At 41.5% G+C, this 25,277-nt stretch overlaps 2 protein-coding genes across 5 annotated transcripts in view; both read left to right on the top strand.

Annotated features, from left to right (window-relative positions):
• Positions 1-3,436, top strand: part of trim36 (tripartite motif containing 36) — a gene marked incomplete at its 5' end in the record, with an annotated part of 31,967 nt that extends 28,531 nt beyond the window's left edge. For all 4 annotated transcript variants that reach the window (XM_080467113.1, XM_080467110.1, XM_080467111.1 and 1 more), the window contains one exon: positions 269-3,436. In XM_080467113.1, the coding sequence (XP_080323239.1) occupies positions 269-638 (370 nt within the window). In that variant the 3' untranslated portion in view covers positions 639-3,436. The remainder of the gene's footprint in view (positions 1-268) is intronic.
• Positions 3,437-6,068: 2,632 nt separating this feature from the next.
• The window catches only part of ccser1 (coiled-coil serine-rich protein 1), a 127,636-nt gene continuing 108,427 nt past the window's right edge, over positions 6,069-25,277 (top strand). Inside the window, exons 1-4 of the mRNA XM_080466718.1 lie at positions 6,069-6,299; positions 14,189-15,203; positions 15,847-16,267; positions 19,883-20,067. Coding sequence (XP_080322844.1) covers positions 14,214-15,203; positions 15,847-16,267; positions 19,883-20,067 — 1,596 coding nt within the window. The 5' untranslated portion in view covers positions 6,069-6,299; positions 14,189-14,213. The remainder of the gene's footprint in view (positions 6,300-14,188; positions 15,204-15,846; positions 16,268-19,882; positions 20,068-25,277) is intronic.

The following is a 25,277-nucleotide window of genomic DNA, read 5'->3' as shown; positions in this document are numbered from 1 at the left end:
GGTACCTTTCAGACAACAAAATGTATCTCAAAGTGGACTTGGCAATTATTGGTAAAACACTAAATGAGTTTCACTTTCCTTTTGTCAAGCATGCACATCTGCACGTTCACACACACATGCAAATATGCTATGTAATATGCTCGATAATTGTGAAAAATAAACCCACATACACCATTTTGACCAAAAAGGGTTTTGTATTGGCGGAACTATTCCATCGGTTTCAAAACAAATGCTACAAACTTGTTTGCGCCCTCTTTCCTCCCGCCAGGTACGACCATGACAGTGGACACGACAGCGGCAGTGAGGACGCGTGCTATGAGCTCTCCCAGCCCTTCACCCTCCTCACTCTGGGCATGGGCAAGCTCTTCATCCCAAAGTCCTCCTCCTCCTCCTCCGTTTCCACAGCGAACGCGTCATCCTGCGACCCCGGCGGCCGCGTGCTCCCTATGCCGCAGCGCTTGGGCGTGTGCCTCAACTACGACGCGTGCCGGGTGTATTTCTTTGACGCCGACACCATGAGGTGCCTTTACGAGAGGCAGGTGGATTGTTCAGGGACCATGTATCCAGCTTTTGGGCTCCTGGGCAGTGGCAAAGTGCAGCTGGAGGAGTTTGTTGCCGCGAAGCGACTGACTTTCTGAGGAGCAGCAGTGCAATTCAGACCTCCATCTGTGTGCATGTTCAGGAAGGAGCAGGTTTTTACTTACAGGGTGGCGGAGTACAATGCAGAGCATGGTAATCGGAGGTCGGACGAGGCAGACGTTGATCGGGATCTTTTGTCCAAAATGTGAAGCTGAGGTGTCCGTCAGAGACTGGCCTGTTTCGAGTTGGCGTCATGGTGTAACGTATGGTTTGAGTTCCTCGGAGGCAGGTACTGACATAAGAAGTTCTTCTCTACTTACCAAAGTCTCCTGTATCTGCTGTTTGTATTCCACCTGGGTTGACTTGTCACCTCTGATAAGCTCTCGATGTGGAATCGGCTGCACGTTTATTCTGCAGTCACTTTAAATCTTGATTTTTTAACATGAAACGCCTTCGATCTCACACTGACACTTCCTCTTCTGCCGGGCTTATGTTTATAGATTAATGTGTGCGTGACAATAATTATTACTGGGTGGTGTTTGTTTGCTGTTTTCTATAATTACTTGTCCAAAAGTAGCAGCATAGGTTGGTATGTAATCTTAGTGGACCTGAGAGGGCCTTGTAGCTACTTTGAAACTAGCGCCTTTGTGCCTTTTTTGTTAGGAAATGGGTCACTTAGTTTGCTCGAACAAGCTGACGTTGGTGTCATTGCACAGGAATTATGGAAATGCTTTGCCGCAAAGATACTGTATGTCTGTATTTACTGTAGTAGTCTGATCACACTGGTGTTAAAGGTCTTGGTATTAAGTCGTCTTTGCATATTTACTCTACTTTATCCTAGAAAACACTACTTTTCCTATTTGTCACAGTTCGGTTCAGCTGTTTTTTGCACAATCCAATGAGTGAATCATCGCACAGGAGGAACTTTACAATCGTTACATGATCACTACCTAAGTAGCCTCTTCAACGCGTCTCATTCACTCTCACTGAAGTGTCCACCTTCACCCACTGGATCCTCGAGTAGTTCCTCGAGTTCAAAAGCGTCTCGTTATTTCCACTTCATCTGGTACTGAATAGGACTTTCAACATCTTAACACGCAATCCTTCAACAGCTGCAAAGTCACCAAAGCTTTTTTTTTTTAGTTTGTTTGTTTTGGTTCCGGTGCTGACTTCGGTGCAACCCACAGCCTTTAAACTTTCTCAAAGCGCAACCCACAGTTCTGCAGGTTCTTACAAGAAGTGCTATCGTGAAACAAACTGTCCGCTCTCGTCTGCCGTCACTACCACTATTTCCTTAACAAGCGTAGCATATCGACGCCTCACCGTTCGGCTGTTAAACACGGTTCCAAGTGGCTGATTGGCTTTGACCGAATGACTTTAAAAAGTAGAATTTTAAGAAAGCACACAAGACTTTTTCTTTCTTTGATCACTTTTTTTTTTTTTTTTGTGTGTGTTTTTTTCTTTGGTCCAGAGACATGCTGCATATGTGCCTGCACATTCAGTTTGTTTGTACTTCGAAATGTATTTTAGTTTCTGGAGGTTGAGGGTAATCAGTGTGCGTGCGTTTTCTCAGGTTTCTGGCCCTGACCGGGGGCCTGATGCTACCTACTACCTCTGTTCGTCAGGCCTGGAAAACCTTAACTACTGTACCTTTCCTTACAGAAGCAAGTTCGGTTTTATTTACAGCTTCGCTTGCGTCGGTCACTTCAGTATCTCTGCCTTCTCTTTAATGTCAGATAAGCTGATCTTTTCATAATGTGTGATTTTAAATTCCATGTACATAATAATCCAGAGTCTGTTATTTTTGGTGAAATAAAGTGCATCATAATCAGTTGGTGTTTTGTGAATCACTTAAAGGAAATTACTGGAGGTAGATTCAGCTGCCTTTGTCCTCGGGAGGAAGGAACTTTTCTATGTGGTATCTGTTTGAAATAAGACGTATGGGATATATAGTTGTGTTGGGTCTCAAAAAATGTAATAGATTTGCACCTACATTTATCTGCATAAACATTCTGAGTTCTCCCATGTTAAATATTTATTTTCTGTGCTTGTGTTTATATTTTGTCTCACAGGTATTCACAAATTATCACTGGGTCTGAACTCTGGCTCCTGCGTGTTAAAGAATTCACTTGTGTAACATCGACTTAACACATCTATGCATTTATGAATTGGCGGGACTTATTCAGATGAATTCTTTTTAATCACTGAATGTAATCACAAATAACTGAATGTCCTCTTGTGAGTGTCTATCTTCCCCACTCGGCGTCATGACGCATTTTGTATGTACAGAAATCCCATAAAAGTCTTGCAGTTTCAATACAGAGGCTGATCCTGGAATGAAATGCATCGTTTGGCTGGCTTTACAGTAATGGATTTAAAACCAAATATTGTGCGTGCTGGCTCTTAATCCAATCTCAAGCTAGCGCTTTAAAACTCTGTAGCATGTCAGCTGATGTTTGGCTCTGCAGGTGTGTATCCTATACGTGTGTGTGTGTGTGTGTGTGCAATATTATTGATGTAAACTATAGAACCGAAGAGGACAATGTAAACACGTGAGCCTATGAAGAGAATTTGCACTGTTGACATTTTATAGGTTACTTTGAGGTTTTAAATGGGCTTTTTGACACATTTTAAACCCCAATAATTTTCTCCCCTTCAGAAAAGAGTTTAGTGACGGTACAGTTGCCCTCTTGTGTTTTCTTCAAAAGATTGGATGTGGGTTGTAAGTGGTGGATTTATGTACGTGTACTACGTAAAGATGTGGAAATGATGTTCTTTGCTCTGATTCCTGGAAAAGCTACACTTTTTAATTTGCTGTGTGAGGATTTTATCAAATAAAAGTAGTGTTTCTAAATTTATTTTGTCCGTAGTATTACTCCTTATGATTCATTTCACCACTATGCCATTTGAAACATTGGCATACTTTTGTCAGTTAACATGTATAAAATGTTATTTAATTCATTGATTGGGACAATGCACATTCATGAAAAATCGTACACAAATTGCCAATGTGCCAGATTATAGCAAAACTGCTAATTTACATCTGTAGTCCCGGGGCAGGTCACACAAGCAATACAATGTATGAAGGAATATAAAACACAATATAAAAACTACACAAATTACATTTATGTAAAAAGCCAATGTTTAATTATTATTTTTTTTTTAAAGTGATGTAAGTTGGGCATTCTCTTATATCTGTCGGCACGTTATCTCACTTTGTCACTTCAAATACACCAATTATATCAGGATTTTCCCATTTTCTGTATTCTGTGCACATATACACATGGAAGGTGTAACGTTTCAACACACTTCAAGCTTTTTTTTTGGAATACTTTGAAGCTGTTTTTATTTCCAGTATTGTACAATGTACTACACACACACACACACACAGTACTCATTAAGAGTCATTCCTTAAATATAAGTTATTTCAAGTTGTATCACTGAATTCGACTTATTCAATAATTGTTTAGCCTCACTCTCCAAATTTGGTTACAATTGCACTTTGTCATGGATAATCCACACTCTATTGATACTCCATTAAATAATTCCCCATTTCTAAATGTTGACATCAGTTTTGGGGGATTGTGGGTACATCCATAGGCCAGACGGTGACGTAGTGGTAACCGCCCTTGACATGTCTGGGATTGTAGGCCTTTCTTTGTGGAGTTTGCATGTTCTCCCTCTAAGTGTCAGTGGGTTTCCCACACTGCAAAAACATGAATGTGTGTTTAATTGGTATGAATGGGTGTGACGTTGTCTTCCTGTGCTTGCCCTGTGATGGATGAGCAACCTACTTAAGTGTCTTCACCGCTTGGACCAGCTCCAGCCTCACAGGAACCTAAAGTTGGAGGACATGGTCTGAAAAAAGAATTCATGGATGAGTGGACAGCTAACATGCTTACTTATCTCCAATAATACTGTATTTACTAAATGGACATTTTGGATAAATAATCAATAAAGCATCACATGCCAGAGAAACTAAAAAGGTCATGACAGCAAATAAGCTGAAGATGTGAATGTGTATGTGTCTGATTCTCTGTGTTTGCCCAGCGGTGGGGTGTACCCTGCCTTCATCCATACTCAGCAGGGATTGGCTCCAGCCCCTGGAACCGTGAGTTGGACAAAGCAGCATAGATTATGAATAAATGGATGCGTATGTGCGGGTAATGTAATTGAGAGATTTTTAATGAATCCTCTGGAAAACATAATGAAAGTGAAATATGTTGAGTTGGATGATTGATGGAGAAGATCAGTCAATGGATGAAGTTGTTGCAGATTGATGAACCTCAATCCATTTTCACTTCTCAGAGGCTCTGAGCATTTGAAATGCAGTTTGCACAGCTGATCATCTTCTTGACTTTAGTTGAACACAAGTAGTTTTTGACAGCACCACTTTAATGTCATTACCCTGCAACACTAAACACCAAATCTTTTGGGTGAATAGACTAAGCAAAATGTTGATGACATAATATTTCTTATTGCCTCTCTTGTGAATAACACTCGTCATTATGGGGACTGCAAAGTATCACATCCTGTTTCGTTTACATTTGACACATCATCTTCTAAAGTGAGGTTGTTTATTGAGGTACTAACACTCAAGCTCTTTACAAGAAGGGCCAAAGCTGCCTTGTACTTTTTGAGGTGGAGGTCCTTCAACATCTGCCACACTATGCCGAAGATGTTCAGTGAGTCTGTGGTGGCGAGCGCTATCCTCTATGCTGTTATGTGCTGGGGCAGCAGACTGAGGGTGGCCGACACCATCAAGCTCAACAAACTCACTAAAAAGGCCAGTGACGTGGTGGGGGTGGAGATGGACTCTGTCCGGGTGGTGTCAGGGAGGAGGATCCGGTCCAAACTGAGGTCCATCTTGAACAATGACTCTCGCCTCCTCCTTCATGTCCTGGTCAGCAGCAGAAGCTCCTTCAGCAACAGAATCATTCCACCAAAGAGAGTACAGAGCGTCACAGGAGAGCCTTTATCCCTGTGGCAATAAGACTCTATAACTCCTCCTTGTAAATAATGTGTGTTGTGTCGCTTGTTAAGCTCTCTCTGCTCTGCCAGGCCATCATTGCTGAGCTTAACTTAGTATAACTTTGTATATATGGCCTATTAAATTAGTATTCCCTATTTAACCTTAATAGCATCGTTTCATTCTGTGCGGAGCAATGTGGAATATCCTCCAGGGATTGATAAATTGATTCTCATACTGGAATTAAAGCAGCACCAAGAGAATCCTGCGATCATATAGCCTAATGTGGCATCTTTGAAGGTCAGCTGACATCTAATCATTGTGCGGCTGCAGCGCTGCTTAATGACGCTTAGGATGGTTTTATGAGCGATTATACTTTTCAGCGAACGATTGAGTCGTTCATCCATCCACCTGCTGCAGGATGCTGTGAGGAGGAGGAGGAGGAGGAGGAGGAGGAGGAGGAGAGTAGGAGTACGGACGTCACGCTGTGCACGCCCGCGCGCGGCCTGGCGTCGTTTACAACGCGGAAGAGACGCAGGGAGGAAGAGACGCTCCACGTCGCGGAGGTGCGTCAGCGCGCGACACAAGGTGCTTCCTCCTCCTCCTCCTCAGTGCGATTTCTTCTGTACCATTGTACACTTCCTCACACCCGCATGTAGCCGACTGTAACTCACATGAGCAGGAAGCGAGGACGCACTTCGCTCGTTCTGCTCAGAGGGGCCTCGCCGGGGACTCCGGGAATCCGCTGAAGGTAACGTGTTTGCCCGCTACCTGCTACCTGCTAGCCGCCGGTCGGCCGGCTGCTCCGGCTGGAGGGCTGCACGGTGCCCGCTGCAGGCTTCCACCCCGCACCCCGCTGACCTCTGCGGGCTGGAATGATGCGCGATGCCGTCGCAGGGAGCATTAGGAGCGTCTGCGGCTAGCTAGTCGGGATTTAAGGTGGACGGAGCTCGGGAGCCTTGTTGACATGGCTCGTGTTGACAGTTTGTCGGCGCCCCGCTGAGCTGCTGCAGGTGACATGCGTCCACATCTCTGCAGCGACGATGCGGCTAATTGGGCAACTACACCGTGACTAATACAGGGATGAAATAATAAGGATAATAAAAAAAAAACAGCAACCCACTGAGGCACATTGAGCACACAGCTGTAAGAACTGTTGTGGATACTGTAAACACCCTGTGTCATCCATCAGTGCTAAGGCCTGTTCATTCTTGTGTTTTTGATGGGCCGTAAAACATAGTGACCATCGATCAAGAGACAACACTGTTTATTTAGAGCCTGTAAAGATTACAAACTCGAAAAAAATGTTCCCATGAACGCCAACAGTGCCTCTGTATTTAGCTGTGTTGTTTGGCTCATTGTTGAGATTTGTTTAGTATGACAATTATGGCTATTCAGATTTGACTAAAACTTCAAAATATTAGGATTTGTCATACTCTAAAGTCCCAGTGAGATCATTGTGATTGTTGCCGTTTTAATATCCAGTCTCATCTCTGAGCAAGAGGACCCCATTAAACATCCAGGCTGGGGGAGCTTCTGTGTGGAGTTTGTTTTTCATGTGCTATGGTTATCTCCAGCTTTCTTTCATAGTCCACAAACATGCCAGATAAGTTAACAGGTGACTGTAAAAAACAACAACAACCAACACAACAAAAAACAAACAAAAAACCCCTCTTTGATAATTTATGGTCGTCTGTCTCTTGTGTGTTCGCCCTACAGGCTCTGGCGCTCCATGACCTTAACTTTGATAAAGCATGTTTAGAAGATGGGTGAACACGGGAGTAGTCATAACATGGACTTACGTTTTGTATTCTTCAGGTGTATTCTGTTCCATCTTATTGCATAGGTAGAATATCATCCCAATGCAAGCAAATGCCAAGTCGCCCAATCTCCCCGACAAAACCAATCAGACATAATTGACCCTGTGACCAAGAAAGTCTTTCAAAAAAATACCCCAAGACAACATGTAGGAGTTTGTGTGTGACATGGCAGGATCTCTTAGAAATGAGCAGTTCAGTCAGACCGCACACGTCTTCAGAGTCTCTGCCATTTACTTGAATTGTAACCTGTATGTCAGCATGATTGAACAGTATTTTCTAATAGAGTAGTCATAATAATAAAAAAAAACCAAAACCTGTCATTATATTGTAGTACTTATGCAATTATCCATTTTTGTGTTGGTAATTATCAATAACTGTTACATTCAGGCCTTGAATAGTCATATCTACTGTTCACCATGTGTTACAGATATCGTTCATGTTCATGTTTATATTTAGATAGAATTACATTTTAGGAATATCTGCTATGGTGTGCTAGTACATAATTTTTTTTTAAACCACACATTCATCCCATTAGTGTCAGTCTGTAACATTTCTGTGCAGTGCTACAGGTTGTTCTATTGTTTATTATCTCTTATTAGCATATTTTGAAGAAGTCATTTGTTTGCTGATATTTCAACACGTGCTCTGTTTTTTACATTCATTTATATTCTTTTACACCATTTTATTTAACCCAGGGCTGCGGTTTGCTGGAGCTGAATCTGGTTAACTATGGGTACAGTATATTCAGGTTACCTGCTGAACACTTATAATTTCACACCAAAAAACCTTCACTCCTACGGACAGCGTGGAGTCACCGTTCAGCCTTGAATGCATGTTTTGGACCGGGGAAGGAAACTGTGGAGAATAAACTGTGCATAGGGAGAATATGCAAACTCCCAACCCCGTTTTCTTTCAGTATTACATTAGTTCTGTGTGTGTTGTCAAATAGAAAACTTTCCACTTTTTTTGTGTATGCACTTTTTTCTTTTTGCATTTAAACCTATCTATTTCCAGCCCTTGTATGTGGATGTGCTTTGCATGTTTTTTGTTTTTTCGAAAATGAGGACCAGCATAGATTTCCCTGTTATTACCCTACATACAATACTCTAATGTCTCACTGATGTTTATACCTGGTGACTTTCAGCTCAAGCTCATAGTGGCGTTATACTGTAGCTTGTTAGTTATTTGCTTTTTGGTTAATATAAGACTTGTTCACACTGATGCTGTTTGTGTGGGTGCCAAAGGTGAGAGATAACATTTGTTTTAAATCGGAGTCCTCTTGCAAAAGATGACCTGTTGTTTTGACCACATGTTCTCGCCTGTATGTTGTTTTGAAAGTTCTGCTCATGGTTATTGTGATGAAACTCTGGAGCTGGGTGAGCTGCATGTGTAAAGGATTAAGTAGCAAATGACACATTAGCTGTTGGCAGTTTCCTCAGAAAGCTTACAGTTAGGTCCAAGTTAATTGTGAAACTGTTTCTTTTAAATGAGCTGACATTATCCACTCACAATATTCATTAAGTACCTCAACACAGGGAAAAAACGAGTTTCCACTGGCTAAATAGTAACTGTTTGTTGAAGTCCGTACAAAATCTGTTCACCTCATATTAAACTTTTTAAAAACATCAGGGCTTAAATTAGTTGTGTTATTTTCAGTATTCAGACAGCAGCCAGTACCACAGTACAAGCCAATTTAACATGTTAAAGTCCTGTTCATATCTGGGGGTTATGGTTTGCATGTAATGTGTGGTTACAGCTGGAAAAAAGATCCCATCAAAAACCTGTTGTATTGGAAACACCCAGGTATTCATTCCACATACACGCCTCACGCTCTTTTCAATGGGCAGATAATCATGTATCAGTGGAAAGCTTCCCTGTTAATGTGTGAGCTTGTGTTTACTCTTATTCAGTATTGCATTTCTATCAGTGCAAAGGTAGGATGATCTGGGTTTTGGGGGGGGAGGCTTGACTTCTCTAATACACGTAGTTTCACTTCTCGTAAATCTGTCGAGCAGATAGGAAGTAAATCAATGTGTCAAAGGACAACTCTCTCTTCTAAACGTCAACAGCAACAATGGCAAACATATGGCCCACTGGCCAAAAACGGGCCCACAGAGGGTTCAGGCCGGCGTGCAGAATCGTCTTGCAAAGTGTGAAAAATAACTAGAGACCAGTTTTTCCATTATAAGTAATTGGTGTTTATAATTTGTCCTCTTAATCTCTAGTGAGATTAGCAGACATAATGCAACGCTGAGACCCAGAGCCGAACTGTCAGATACACTGCTGTAAAAACTACATTATTAATAATGTCATACTGTGAGGTTGAGTTTATGAAAACATGTTTGCAGAAGTCTACAGAAATTGTGAGACTTGGAAAGGTTAGACTTTTATTAAGTATACAAGTGGCTAAACAATTAAACGCCTGCTTCTAGCTCCGGGGTCGGCAACCCGCAGCTCTTTTGTCCCTCTGCCGTGGCTCCTCGAGCCTCAGCCCCACTGCAAAGTGCGGGGCGGTACGGTAAGGCAAAGCGCACCCAACTCTGTTGCGCGGTCCCACCACAGAGAGTGCGGTTAAAATGTTGGCGGGTTGTGAACGACGCGTAACGACATCATGCACCAGTTGTCACGAGACCGACGTGGAAGTTGTGGCCGTCCGAGTAAAGCTGTGAGCTTCTGTTCTCTGTGACACAGTGGAGAACTTTCTCATTCTGAGCTGCAGGGTCCAGCTTCTGCTAAATCTCCCCCTCCCCGGATTTTCTTTACTCGTACCTAAACGCATCACTCAGAGCACAGCACCATGAGTGCAACATCCCTCTCACTCACGTTGTCACAGATTTGAACACAAAATCTGCCGCAAACAAGATAATAACGACGGGAGAACAACACTTGAGATATGTCACGGAGCAGGTCTGTGAAGAAGTTGGAGTTAATTAGTGGATTAGACCCAGAGACAGACACACCTGCTGAGAGCAGCTCGGTAAAGTTATGGTATCAATAACTCTTTAACGAAACGTCATCAACACACAATTGCCTTTTTCCCATTTGTGTAGTGACAATATGCTTCAAGCTCATTTTTGCCAAAAGTCGATGTCTTTGGAGCAGCAGAAACAACATTGTTCTAGATGAGCAGCCTGCTGTGTGACCAGAGTGCAGGGACCGTCTGCAAATTACAAACCGCTGCAAAAGGGAAGACAGATACCACAAAAATACCTGTATATATGTATATATATATAAAATTATTGTATACATCTTTATATTGGTTCAGTTATGTACTTATAAATAAGTATGCTTCTTCCATAACATATTATTTGGTGTTTGGTTCGTTCAATATCAACTAGTCCTACAATTTATCACATCACAATGTAGTATTTAGTAGTACACAGTTCATTAGAATTCACCATTTAAGGTCCCTGAACCCGCTGCTGAAAAAAGTCCTAGAGGAAACACTGGAAAACTTATATGCATTTTAACTCTGAGGAAAATTACAGCGATAAAGTTGCACTTTTGACAATATATATGATGTCTGCAGTCATTTTTGAGTGCATTGAGAAAAAAATTGAAAATCAAATCAAAACTCGAATTTTTCAAGGCCAAATCGCCCAGCCCAAATTGTGACCATTTCCAGGATGTATTTGTACACTCAGCTTATTAAAGTAGAATTATTCTGATTTTACATTTAAATTTTTACTTTGTGGGCTCTGAACCAGAATGAGTTTGATGTTTGTGCTCCACAGAGTCCCTCTAAGACACTTTTATCTGTCCCAGTTTGTTATCAATCACTTAAGATAATGTGTGTATGCCTCCACACGATGAGGTGAGTCAAATGAAGTGTTCTCAGTCTGTCTTAATGTCAGGCTAATTGATCAGAAGATGTTTACATTGTCTTAAACAGTAAGCGTGCTGTGACCTGGTCAAATTACTGTGACAGTATGAAAAACAAAAACGTCTGAGCAGATGGCTCATCTGAAAAAAGGGTTTTTGACAAGGCTGTTAACCTGCTGTGCCCTATGACAGCCTAAATTGACAGGAGAGGGACCAAAGTCTAACAGCGTTTCATTGTGAATATTGTTTCATGGCAGATGGTGGCGTGGCTCCCAATATGGCTGACCTTTCATGTTTTTGATATTGCTTTTACATATTGCATTAAGTCGTAATGAAAGTCGGAGCGACATCGCATTTAAATTTGATCAAATTTACTTCCAGGGACGTGACACTCTAGTCAGCCACTTCAAGTAAAGGGTGTTAATGTAATCTCATTACGTAGGGATTGGAAGCAAAACACGCTGTGGCTCTTACAGGGAGAAATTCTTCAACACCACGATAGTCACTGTGAGGCTCATGCATGGCAGGAAACAATGGGAACGTGAGTATTTATGTGAGTTAATGTCTCCATCAAATGTGTATGCCAGAGGAAGTTCTGACTCTTGATGCAACAGTTCCTACAAGCAGCCCACTTTCCAGTGTTTCTTTTACCAGGAGGCTACAAAAAGTTGGTAAAATAATTTTCCTTGAGGGACAATATTTTAGGCTTGTGCTTTTTACTGTGTTTTTCACACTTCTGATATTAATCTTTAGTACAGACAAAAGCAAAAAGGGTGAGTTTCCTGATTTATGACTTCCAGGATCTGATATAAATGTGTGAACACTCACAACAAAGCTTTTTTTCTAGATTAAGTGCCCTTGTGGGTTTTTTTGTGGGAATATTATGAGCAGCTGACCGCTCACCAGTAGGGTTTAAAATGAAAAGAGATTCACACAGCAGTCAGAATTCATTGTGCACACAGTGTCCGCTGAAGGAGACGGACGTTTTGAAGCTGTTACATCCTGTGTTTGCTGTTTGCCCGTGTTGAATGTCTTCGGTTTTGTTTACTCTGGGTTTCCTTGAGGAACAGGTCCTCTTCAGCCTGTTTGATCCACTACAGGGCTTTATGGCCTGCAGCAGTCAAACTTGGTCAGCTGCAGTACAACTGCAGTAGACTTCTTCTTAATTGAACGAAGCCTTAAGAGAGTGAACACAACCTGAATATTCACACAGTACAGATGGACGGAGAGTCGTCCGAGTGGATTTTTGTAAACTTTCCTCACACTCTGTTCTTTTTTTGCAAAATGCTCCGGTGGGTTTGTCTTTTATCTTCATTTGCGGTGTGTGCTGTCAGTCAGGATTCCCTGCCCTTGTGAGAACAGACGAGGAGGCCCTCATCATAATCACCTCTACTTGGCACTGTTCACCACTGCTATAGAACAACCCATGCATGTTTCACCTTCTTTCCCGCCTTTTTTGTCTTGCTTCTGCTTTAAGCCTGTCTCTACATGATCTAATTCGTCAAGTAAAGGTTAATTGTAATTTGGGACACGTTAAAGAGACATCAGCCCTCCAGGTGTCACACCAGCAGTAATCACATTTCTTTTACACACTTTCTTTACATTTAATTAAGCCTGAACTAGAAGAATGTCTAATTTAGCCCCTTGATTGTTTGACAGAAGGCTATAGACTTAGACTCAAACACGATAAGCCGAGCAAATCAGAAATGTTGCTTTTTGTAAAGAGCTTTCGAGTGACCATTGCTCATTGATGTACTAAAAAAACCGTCTCTGTGCTTCAAGGAGACGTCTTCAGTATGTAAGCTACTTTAACAACAGCTGACAGCTTTACACAAACACACTTAAGCGTGCAAAGAGTGAAATAGTCACTGCTCTGCTTTTTTTTTTTCTTCAAAAAATTCCAAACAGAAATATACACATACAAAAGACAGGACATTTAGCAATTCAATCTCGAAAAGAATTCTAGAACGACAGCATTATAACTGCCTGGAAAATATGTCTTAATCAATAGCAAGCTTTTAGGAGAGGAAATAAAAAAGGGGGAAAAGCTGCAAAGCATGAGCTTCATATCTTATCTCATCCATGACACACCAGTTTAAATCCCTCAACCGCAAGAGGTGATATGACACGGCGCCACATCAAAATACCCTATTTCTTATTTCAGGTATTTTTTCTTCTTCTTTTTTTTTTTTTTTTATGTATTTCATCATACAACTTGACACGGAGATTCGGACAGCAACAGAGTAAACGGTTTAGGTTTATGCATATGATACCAATGCCTGCACAGCAAAAATCCATCTCTCACATTAGACACCCTAAATTGATCCAGAAGCATCCGTGGTGTGAAGATGTTAGATTTGTTATGACTCATACGGCATGAGAAACGTGTGAGCGTTCGCTCCAACGATCTGTACAGTGAACCTCTTCGAATCGATCTCATATCCTCAAGGTTTTCGTTTGCTTGTTGTTTTGGATGTGAACTGGTTAACTTTCGCACCAAGTAGCACATTGTGTGTGCAAAGAGTGATCGCCCAAGTGCTGGATGTAACAGGAGAACAAATAAGGACGAGACAAGCAGAAACAACAAGGTTCAATTAGTTTTGGCTGAACACTGATGCTCGTGAAATGTTTTTTGTTTTTCTTATCACTATTTATTGAAATTCCGGGGCAGTCAAACGTTTGGACACACCTCCTAGTTCAATTGCTTGTCTTTTACTTTTCTAGTATGCTTTTTTTTTTGTAAAAATGGGGATATCAGAACAATGAAATAACATATCACTAATGTAGTGAATAAAAAAAAATAAAGAATTTTTTGCTAAAGCTTCTTTAATGTACACATTTTTTTTTTTTTTTTGCTTTGATGGCACCTTTTCATACACTTTGCATATTGTCAGTCAGCTTCATGAGACATTGACCATGGCGGGAATCACTCCACTTGCGTTCTTTTTTTCACATGTTATCTTTATTAAAAGCTGTTTTTGTTTGTTTCTTTCCTCAGATTGCCCCACTGCCCAAATTTCTAGATGGGTGAATCAGGCTCTCGCCGTTCCACCCTTGTTTCCCGCCTGCCAATTTTCCGCCGCAGCAACAGTAAGAGGCAGGAGTCCCTCCCCTCCTCCCCGTCCTCAGGGGGAGTGGGAAATGGCGTCCACACCTCCTCGCCGTCCAGCACCAACTCCAGCTCTGGGAGCACCGGGAAACGCCGGAGCCTCTTCCGCACTCCCTCTCTCAGTTTCAAACGGAACAGTGACCCACGGGTCCAGCCCATCAATCTAAATCTCACGCCTCCGCTCTCACAGAGCACCGATGCAAATGGAAATAACCAGCAGACAATAACGACATCCGCGTCGACGGGGTTCAGTGAGAGTGGTGGTCGCTCCAAATCTCGCCACTCGTTTGGGTTTGGCAGCCACAAGCAGAAAAAAATCACTCGCTCCCAGACGGAGGACTTTGAAAAGGCCTCCTCCTCGTCCTCTTCAGCCAATCGGAATGTTTTCATCAACTGCATCAGCGGCTCGGGAACCAACGAAGGTGACGACTCCGGGTTCCTGGATGACTACAGCGGCAGCAGCAATAACAACAAACGGTCTTCACGCCAGAAGAAGCAGCTGCTGCCAAAGTCTTTCTCAGCTCACCACCGCTTCTCCCGCACGTCTGATCACCACAGACCGCCAGAAGTAAACCTGGAGCCTCCGAGCTCCGCCACAGTCACCCCAGGGGCGGGAGGGGTCACCCCGGAGTCGTGGCCCGGCGAACTGCTCGGCCCTGGAGGCGAGAGCTCGCTCCAGTCTCCTATGATATCAGAGGACCGCACCACAGCCATCACACCATCGGAGTTCATCCCCATCACAGAGGACTCCGTGTCAGAGGCAGATGCTCTGCCTGCTCCCAGCCCAAGATCGGGTTTATGCCCAGGACTGACCCCCGTGCCTGGGCCTGCTGCTGCAGACAGCGCTCCAGCTGAGCCTCCGCCTGCTCCAGAGAACTTCAGCGTGGTCGTCTCTACCTCCCAGGTAACATGCCGGTTTTATCCAAGAAGCTTTCATAATGAACGTGTTTTTATCACTTTCAACAAGCTGTTTGTAATCAGCATGAGTATATTGACGAAGATATACATCTGTAGCAGGCTTACCTCAAAAACAAATGTTTTAAATGCATCATGACTTCACAATATAGCCACTGGTGTCCTTGAACGTCAGAAACAACACCCATGAAGAAAGAAGCCAGTGTTTGAGAATTGTGAAATGTGGCATGCAAATTGAGCATTCGGCATGAAAAGACCATTTTATTGAATAAGCCGAGGTATGAAAAAGAAAACTTGTACATGTCTCCAATCCACTGTTCACATTTCACACCTTTGTGGTTACAACCTCACCTCCTGTACAGACTTTATTCTGCTCTTCCAGGCAAGAGGGACCTCTAAAATGAAGCCATTTACTCAGTATAATAGTCATTATTAGTTTTTGTTCCTTTTTGGCCACTGAGGAGTGAATATTGTATGACTTTGTTCCTTAAACATGCACACTTCAGTGCCCGAGGGCACAAACACCCGCTTAATAAATGCTTGCCGAATCTTCTGTGTACACTGTTAGCTTTTCGTCTCATTAGATTGCCTGTGAAACGCACATACTGAAAAAAAAAAGTACTTTTCCTCAGGTGTTCTTCACTCCAGCCCAGTCGAGTGCCGAAAAGCCCTTACTACCTGACACCAGCACGGCCAACAACACCGACTACGAGACTGCCATCTCCCTCTCAGAGCCCGAGACGGCTGTAACCTGCCTACCTCGGAGGGAACAATCGCTGGAGGAGAGGAAGGAGCGGGAGGAGGAACGAAAAGAAGCGAGAAAAGAAGTGTCGGTAGAGAAACGGAAGGCGCTGGTGGCCCAGGAGAGGAAGACAGGCTACCGCACGGAGACCACAAGTGAGAGCGAGGCCTGTGTGGTGCGCAGTGAGGGTTGTCACTCGAACCCCGAGCAGTCGGAAAGGAAGGCGAGACACACGCTGTCGTTTCAAGAAAGAGGAAGCTTCTGTGGCTGCCACGATCCCAGGTCCTCTCACCTGCGGAAACCACACGCAGGTACCAAAGCCTTGAAAGCAAATCTCCGATTCACACATGCGGCAAAACAGACGTACAGATGTTTTTACGTACACTCACCATATAAAAATAGAGGAACAAAGACTGTTTCACATGCATTTCTCACATACATGCTTCACAGAATGTTTATATTACCACCAGATTATACGGCGGCAACACTACAGGCACTATGAGTGACTGAGCCATGTTGAGCTTTTGTCATAATTCTGACTCTCAAACGGCACATACCTTTGTGGTGAGAACACCGTGCTGTTGTTGATCAGGAATGTCCTCTCAAAGGCAGACAAAACAATGGCATCTTTCTGCGCAGTGACAGTGTGTGGTCATTGACAGTGACATTTGCTGGATATGACGTGTGTTAGATGCTGCTATTACATATACGCTTACTTCATCGACCTGGATCTGCTTTACTTGTGTACCAATCAGCCATAACTTTATGACCACTTGTCTCATAAAGTATTGGATTGCTTTTCGCTTCACGAGACCTCTGAAGGCATACTTGTACCTGCCATCAGGATGATAGCAGGTCCTTTAAAGTCTTTGAAATGACTACAGACCATTGACCGCTTTTTATGTGGACAGTATATTTCAAATATTTTCCTGGCCTTACCTTGCTGTGCGACAGTCCTCTTTGATGGGTAACTGTGCTGTAATTTAGCTCTCTTCAAAGCGACCGCTCTCCATTGAGAAAATAGACTATTTAGTTGGCAGGACACTAGTTTTTGTCCCACGGCTCCCTCCCTAGATTGTTGAGTGTGCGCTACTGTGTGACTTCAGTGTCACAACATGAACAAATGATCCAGACAGTGATACACAAGCAACCCTTGCGCACAGTGAGCAAAAATCTTCTTCTCAGAGGAGTTTGGAGGCTTTCAAGAGACTCGCTGTGCGACTGTCTGTGATAATAGTTTCTGAATAACACATACTGTTACTGATTCTTGTTGCTGACCTTGTCCACGGCAATATTCTGTATATCTTAAGTACCAGTACAATGTTACAACTGAGTTGAACTCCATCCAATAGTAATAGATTACTCCTGATCAAATACACAAGCTTGCCCCTACGGGTAGGCATCGACAGTTACAACTTTGGATTTGCCCCAAAAAAATTCCCCAAATCCTGTTTTCTTAAGGATTTTCTGTAATTTTTTGCTAAAATGTAAAACAAAAGTTGATGTAGGATTGCCAATAACAAGTCGTAGATGTGGTTGCACATTAAATGCTAACAAACATCCTTTTTCAAGTTACACCAATGTCACAACATTTCAATTGAATTCTGAATAAAAAAAACCCACCAAAAGTACGAGTGCTACTTTTTAAAATTCTTGAATAAGGCTTTGTGCCATAACTTGTGTCCTGCTCTAAGTATCCATCAGGAGTTGGGTACAGATTGCCATCGTAAAGGAGTGGACATGGGCAGTAGCACTTCTCAGGATGTGGTGTTAAAATGAAGATTATTTTGTACCAAGGTCCCAATGTGTGACTATAAAACATTCCCACATCACTGCATCATCTTTAATCTGAGTCCTCGACACGAGGCAGAATGGATCCATGTTTTTAACGACTGTCACGGCCAGTTGTGACCCTACCCTCCAAAGGTCCAATGAGAAATGAAGGCATCACCGATCAGGCCAAACTTTCAGATGGTGAGTGAGTAAGTGTGAACACTTATATCAAAAATAAATTGGTTTGAAAGACGAATATTTATTGGGTAGGTGAGGTGATGTCGGGCATCATTTCTACTCCTTCAGTGTTGTTGGATTTTATGACTTTCCTATGCATGACTGAACAAGCGTCAACACAAGCCAATAAAAGTCTAAGGTCATCAGCATCTCTTAAAGAGATTCCCCCAGGATTCTGGACTCATCCGAGTTTGGGTCTCATCACATTAATATCTCACAGCTTATTCCACCTCAAGATGACTGGTATTGACATGGGAGGTATGATGTATTCCCAGCTCCTCAGTCATTTGTTAAATAAGTGCTTCCTAACCTTGTGAGAAATTAGATAGAAATTAGATGTGAATTTGTGGCGCTGTCACACTAGTAGCTGAACCTCAGACAGTTCATATAGAAAAAGCGATAGCTTCATAAATCAGTGACAGCGGTGAGGCCGACTGAGCCCCGGGTGTGTCAGACTCAAATGGTCTTTCTTGACCAGAGAGAATTTATTCCTTCTCTTTACACGTTACTTTCGGCAGATAACGGACAATTTAGATGGAAATGTCTCGGCTTAACTTTGTTACAAAACATAAAAAAATGAAATGTCCTTTAAAATCTGAAATTTATTCTTATTCTTGATGCCTCATTTTAGACGTCCGTCTGACAGTGGAAAGTTTAGCAGACTTGTCAGAGAGCTACTTAAGCTTTCAAATCACGGTTTGAAGTTTTCCCAATTGATCCCTTGATATCACCAAGATGCCACTTTGTTCATGCTGTACTTGCAGTAGATAATTGTGATATTTACTCACTATGACACAAAGAAACTATTCAAGATTCAATCATCATGAAAATTTCAGTATTCCGCAGAAAAAACTAATTACATGTTAATTTATAAAAGTGGGTACTCGGATGCATTGTATCACAAATATTGATCATTACATGTACTTGATCTGCTCAGTTTGGCATGTTGTTTGTCTCACCAAACACTGGATGAACTGTGAGTGTTTCTGTTGTGATTGTGCACATTAGTATGCTGTGTATTTAAAAGCTTAATATCAGACCAACTGTCAGTGCGCACATAGTGTGGTAATAATCGCCTTTTATAGTGTGTAGTAGTATACGCACGCACATACACACACAGTATTTTGATTCTTGCTTGCTTCCAGGCAAGTAGTTGCATATTGATTTATTTATACTGTGGATTTCCGGCTTCCAGGCTGTGGGAGCAAACAATAAAAAAAACCCACGTGAACTCATCGACTGGAGTCACTGAGTTCTGTGATATTCACAAGCAGTGTCACAGTGCTAACATTGATCTTTTTTTATTTTTCTTGGTTAAATGGCCCGAATGTCCAGTGAAATGTTAAGAACAAAGAAAAAATAACCACAAGGCTTATTTCTGTGTGGTGTGGCAGGTAATGGTTGGTACAAAATATTGTACATTTTCTCGATTCTATAGTCAGTTACTCAGTGAGAGGATTCTATAGTGTCTTTCCATTTTTGGAATCAGTTGCTAGATTAAGAAACACAGAATTATATCTATCTCCAGTTGGGCTGCAGGGTATTTCCCGAGAAATCTCTTGTTTAATCGTCGTTACAATGCAATCATTTTTCAGGTTCTGAGACTAAACTTGATTAGTAAGCAAGCAATATCATTTCATAAAAAGCAATATAGCTGAATTGCTTTATGAAGGGAATATTTACTTTCATTTACAATGCTGAATAAGTAAATGCTGTATTTTTATTTTATTTTTTTCATATAGTCTTATGAAAGATCCTATTTCCGGCAGGAATTATTCAGACTTCATTATAGATGATAAAGAGCTGATCCTATCTCTCGTGGAATTACTGCGCCACTTAAATGACTCTTTTTTTTTTTTTTTTTTTTTTTTTGTTCAGTCTGTCAGGCGTTCATTTTGGCTCTGTCTTTCCTCCAGCTTCTCTGTGCAGCGGTGCCAGCCCTTACCATGAGGTGATGCGGATGGAAAGACGTCTGCGCTCCTCATCTGAGGGGGCTGGAGGGCCCCGTATCCATGGAAACCACCGAGATGCCCCGAGCATGGAGGGATGTGGCCTACTGAAACACAGAAACAATTCCTCATCATCAAAACTGGGAAGCCTGGTAGGTCTTTGGAATGACCAGCAGCAAACCCTCACATTGTTATTGATATGTGCATTCCGTGTTTATTTCGTAACATTTAGGTCGGGCTGAATATGTATGTTAAGATCAAAATATATAGACATGCAAAATACACATGGGCGTGAGAGTGAAAGCTTTTTGAAACAAGGAATTTAATTTTGAATTACAAAATTAAATGAGTGACTTTGACAAATAAACTAAACAGTGTAAATCTATAGAAAAACACATTTACTCCAGGTGCATCCAAAAATATTGGAATACAATTGAAACGTTAATTTTTACCATAATTTAATTCAAATAGTGACTCTTCAATACAATTTAGATTCATAACACCAATACATTTAAAACATTAATGAAATGCTTATAAGTAATGGGAAACACAGTAACTCAAAATCTTAAAATATCAGATCGGATGTTTTTTGTTTTTTTTTCTTTCCCAACTGAAAGCGAAAATGACACAAGATAATTTTGTGATTTTATTCATATAATTAACAAAACAAGTAACTTTTCAAAGATATTCAAATTACTTGAGATGCACCTGTAGAGTTACATTTGTGTATTTTCAGGACAACAATAAAAACTACAGTAATTTTAATGAAGCAATAAAAAGTGAGTACTGAGCAAAGTCAATTAATCAAAGATATGAAAACAAAAACAGGAGATAACAACAAAGAAAAAAATATGTGCTTTGTTGTGTGTAAGCTTGGGTATTTATGAGCTTTACTTCATACTTATGCTTTTTTTATTTGGATTTCCTGAGCTTTTGCTTTTTCATGACTCAGCTGGTTTCTTGTAATCAGGCATTGTCATTTCACAACTGCAGAGTGTTGGCTCCACAAACGTCCACAGCATCATATTTAATTTTTTAAAGCCACCTTAATTTTTCCTCTAATATTTTGCCACAATCAATATGCTGCTAGACATCTAGGTGACAAAGAGATGTTGCACGCATTAACATGATGATAACAATTTCTCTCATTCGCCAAAGATTATTCGGCCTTGTGGTCATTGTAACACACATTCGCCGCCATATTACTACTCAGTAAACTGCAGAGGGATATGCTTAGATTATCTAAAGTGACTTTCTACAACAACAGCAAAAAGTGTCAAATGACTCACACATACGTCCAAAAATTTCAATTAAACTTTATTAAAAAAAAAAAAAAAGAGACATCATCTGTCTTCAGCGGCTTATCCGTCGCCCTATTAACTCCCATTGCTAATAGACACAAACAAGAATAATACTTGAGAAAGTCTCTTCTCGATGGTTATTGCCATTTCAGAGCAAGAACTGCTCTCAAAGTGAGTAGATGTAATTGTCAGCCAGCTGCTATTGCACTCCACATAATACACAGCGTGGTGCTCCGTCTAATTCCTCCCCATGCGCTTACATTTGGCTGTGAAGAGAGTGAAGGTTTTCTGGCATGCCCTGGGCAAAGCAAGCACAGTCAACTTTGTTTTGCAGCTCTTAAAGGATATTTCTTTCCACTCACTTTTCATTTATAAATTTGGGAACGAAGAAGAAGCCATTTAGCACAAATAATTTTGTTTTCAAAGAATATTGTGAAAATGTGCAGGTTTACACGGGTGGCTGTAGAATAGTCGGCCCCTCGGACAGGTAGGGTCATCATTAGTGCATAAGCAGCTTATAAACCCCTTTATTCAAGGGTTGTGGGGGGAACGGAGTCCAGTCCAATCTAAACTGTGATGACTTTTGGCGAAGACATGGTACATATTTGATCGGACCTCAGTCCATCACAAGGCAAACACAGAGACAGCCCATAGCATTCATAATTACAGTCAGTTTCAGAGTTACACACTAACCTCTAACAAATGATTTTCAAACTTTGTACTTATAAAAACACAGAAACTCTGCACAGAAAGGCCCTCAAGCCAAACTCAAACCAAGGAAAGACTCGTGCTTGTGAGGGGAGAATGCTAACAGTTACACAGTGTCTGGCCTTTGGACATGCTCCGAAAACGGTCTAAAACAGTTATTTAACTTATTTAACAGTATCAAGACCGAATTAATTTCCCATGACATCATACCAGCATTGGATCATGAGATGATTTGTGTTTGTGACACAGCGTGCTGGCTGTTTCAGGCACGGCCCTAAGTTTGAATTCTGTGTGAGTGCGGGTGAATAAAGTGCTTTGCAAAACCTGAGTCATCTCTCGGGTTTAAGCTTTACATCCCGTTTGTTAGCCGCCTCTGCACTCGCCTTCCATTAATGCGCGCCATAGCACGTTCTGAATAGCAGGCTGCAGCCGCTGTTGTTTATGGCTGCCGCTTCTTATAACACGGAGAAGCTCGGAGGGAGCAAAGCTAGTTTAAGCCAATCTCGTTTATTTCACCAGGGACACTCGGCTTCTTCTGAGAGATTTAAAAGGGCAGGGAGAGACGCAGCGCGTTACCGTGCGACTTACAGACTGCAGCTGCCTCTTGACATACACTTCACTAAACACGGTGCGATCTCTTCCTTTACCTCTTCTGTGCTCATGGAGGGCCCTTTAGGGGCCTGAGGGATGGAGGGAAGGTAAGAGCCTGGGCGTGTGTATTAGATTATCTACTACCACTCTTAGATACATAAAACTTTGCCAGATCGCTGAAGGCCCTTGTAAGTTATGTCCAGATTTAGACACATTAGCCCGTGTGTTTACACACATTCTGCAAACAATGCCATTTTCTAATTAATTAGATAAGGTTAGGTAGTGAGGGTATGAATTAAAGGGATTAGAATAATTTGTAAAGCAGGCCTGTCGGGACATTGCACTGTGCACCTCAGCCTAATTTACTGAAACCAAATAGGGATTGCCTTGATAGTTAACAGTGACAAATTACTAATCACAGTTATAAACTATGATTTACGTCTGTGAAGTATATCAAGCCCGCACTTGCTTGGGTTACTTGGTGCTCTCATTCCAGTTGTTTTTGTCTTTTTCTTTCTTTCTTTCTTTTTTTAAAGCCCTTTGGGAAGCGGTGTGATATTTATGTTAGCAGCATCTTCAGCATTGCTCATAAGTCTCCCAGTGACAGATGTGATGATGCTGACAGGATGACAGTGATTAAATGTAAAACTGGCGCACTCGCAAAGAAAGAAAAAAAATAAAATAAAAATAATGACTTAAAGTGCTCTCGAGAAATTTCGTTTTATCTCACAGACGAGTCGAGCAAACTTTGAACACGTACTTTTGTCAAAAGTTTGAGTGACGTTTATGGCGGAATGGTTCAACTGCAATGCACTTCACTCTGCCTGCCTTGCTTGTGCACATCAACAGCTGCTCGTCGGCTCGTCTACCAGGCAGTGTCGTAATGCGGAGTGCGTCTTGTTTTAGTATCCTGCAGTCTGATTGCCGCCTTGTAAAAGCTGGATATCACAAGTGGCACTTGAATTAATCATACAAAAGATAAGCATTCCTTTCTTTTCCCAGACAGAATTTGGAATAATAACCACAGTTTTGGCTGGTGAAATGAAATACAGTGTGAACGAGTTGCATATGTTTGCATACTGTTGGCTCGCTTGCTTCAGGGATATTGCATTAAAGAAGCAGCAATTATGATGCCCTCTTAAAATCTCTGAATGTTGTTAATAGAGAGAAGAAATGTACGACTATACACTTGTACAGAGTGATTAACGGCAACAACTATATGAGCTAAAATTAGAACAGAATTTCCGGCACAATTTTGTGCAAATCAAGTATAAACAATATGTTATACTCCAAATGTGCATGTCTGTGGGCTTATTCTTTCCCTAACACCCAGTTATTATCTTGCTGCTTAATTGTTTTCATTATCATCATTATAAAGAATGGATTGTAAAATATACCCTTTAAAATGAACAAGTATTTGCTATAGTAATAACAGCATACACTTGTATAAGAGCTTCTAACTGCATTTAACAGATGAATGCCCTTTTTGGGTATCTTGTTGTGTTTAACATATTAAGGTGATTATGTGGGGTATAATATCTTAGTCACATCTTAAATGAGCTTATTTTGAAAATATTGAACAGCATAGAGGCTAATGAAAAGGCAGACTTACCTGGAAGAGTGGAGTTAATCGTCATTTTGGGGCTCATTAGCTATCAGGCAGAAGCAAAAGTGTGCAGTACATCCGCCCCTGGAGGATTAGAACCGACTACTGTTGCGGCAGAAATTAGATTGAAGAAATCTTCTCTTAATTCACTGGCACTTCTTTCCACCTGCAGCCGTTTGCTTGAAAATGTCCGACAACAGATATTATTTGTACTTTGAAATTAGAATGAGCCAATAAATCAGCGACCGAGCGAGTTCTGGTCCTGTCATTGCTTCACGTTCGAGATTTTGGATGAAAAATAAAAGCCTATTTAGTTAGATATACTTTTGTTACTCAGGAGGTAGAAAGCTTTGACGTTTGTAGTAATCATTCTAAAGATTAAAAGCACCTCTACTCATCAGCAGTTAAATTCCACACTCAGACGTGAGACTAAATGTACTCCATCGGTGTAGCAAAACGTTGAAATTACTCTTGGTCAAGTTGGCTGGAAAAGTTTTTCTTTGGGAAAACTTTTTGGTTGTGGCCTAGTCGATCCAGACACTCTTGCTCTCCACCTCCAGGCGTGAAAAGTAAGGCTTTAATGAAACTCGGAGTCCGCATTAATCACACTCCCAAACTAGCAGGAACTTGGAGACAATTCTTGTGGTCAGATTATGATCAAACTGCATTCACCAAGAAATAGAAACTGGAGGTGAGTTTATGATTAAAAAGTAGATATGTCTGTCTCTGCATGCACTGGTACATAATTTCAGCTTTGTAAAGTAATAGGATAGCTACATTTTATTTGCTGAGAGCAGCTTTGCTCCGACACACGAGTCATTACAGTGGCCCCAAGGCCTTTTGTGATATAACCATGCAATTCAGACAAAATTCACCTTTGTGGTGAATTGAAAGTTAAGGCATTTCGACTAAAAAGTGGCACTCATCACACATGTCTGGAGTCATAAAATCGAAAGAAGTGAAAGTGGCGACAAATATAGTTATAGCCATAAAAGGTAGAGGGACTTGTTTCTTACTGATAGTGTGCTAACAGGGTCAGTAGTTATCAAAAAATGACACGTCAGGTGGTACTTGAATGGGCTGGGGGGGAAAAGAAAACCAATTTTTTTTTGTCATCTTGGCCTTGATATGGAGGGAGATGCCAATTTGACAGATG

Source organism: Lipophrys pholis (assembly GCF_963383615.2).
Source record: "Lipophrys pholis genome assembly, chromosome: 7".
Classification (NCBI taxonomy): domain Eukaryota; kingdom Metazoa; phylum Chordata; class Actinopteri; order Blenniiformes; family Blenniidae; genus Lipophrys; species Lipophrys pholis.
This window is presented reverse-complemented; position numbering and strand designations above follow the sequence as displayed.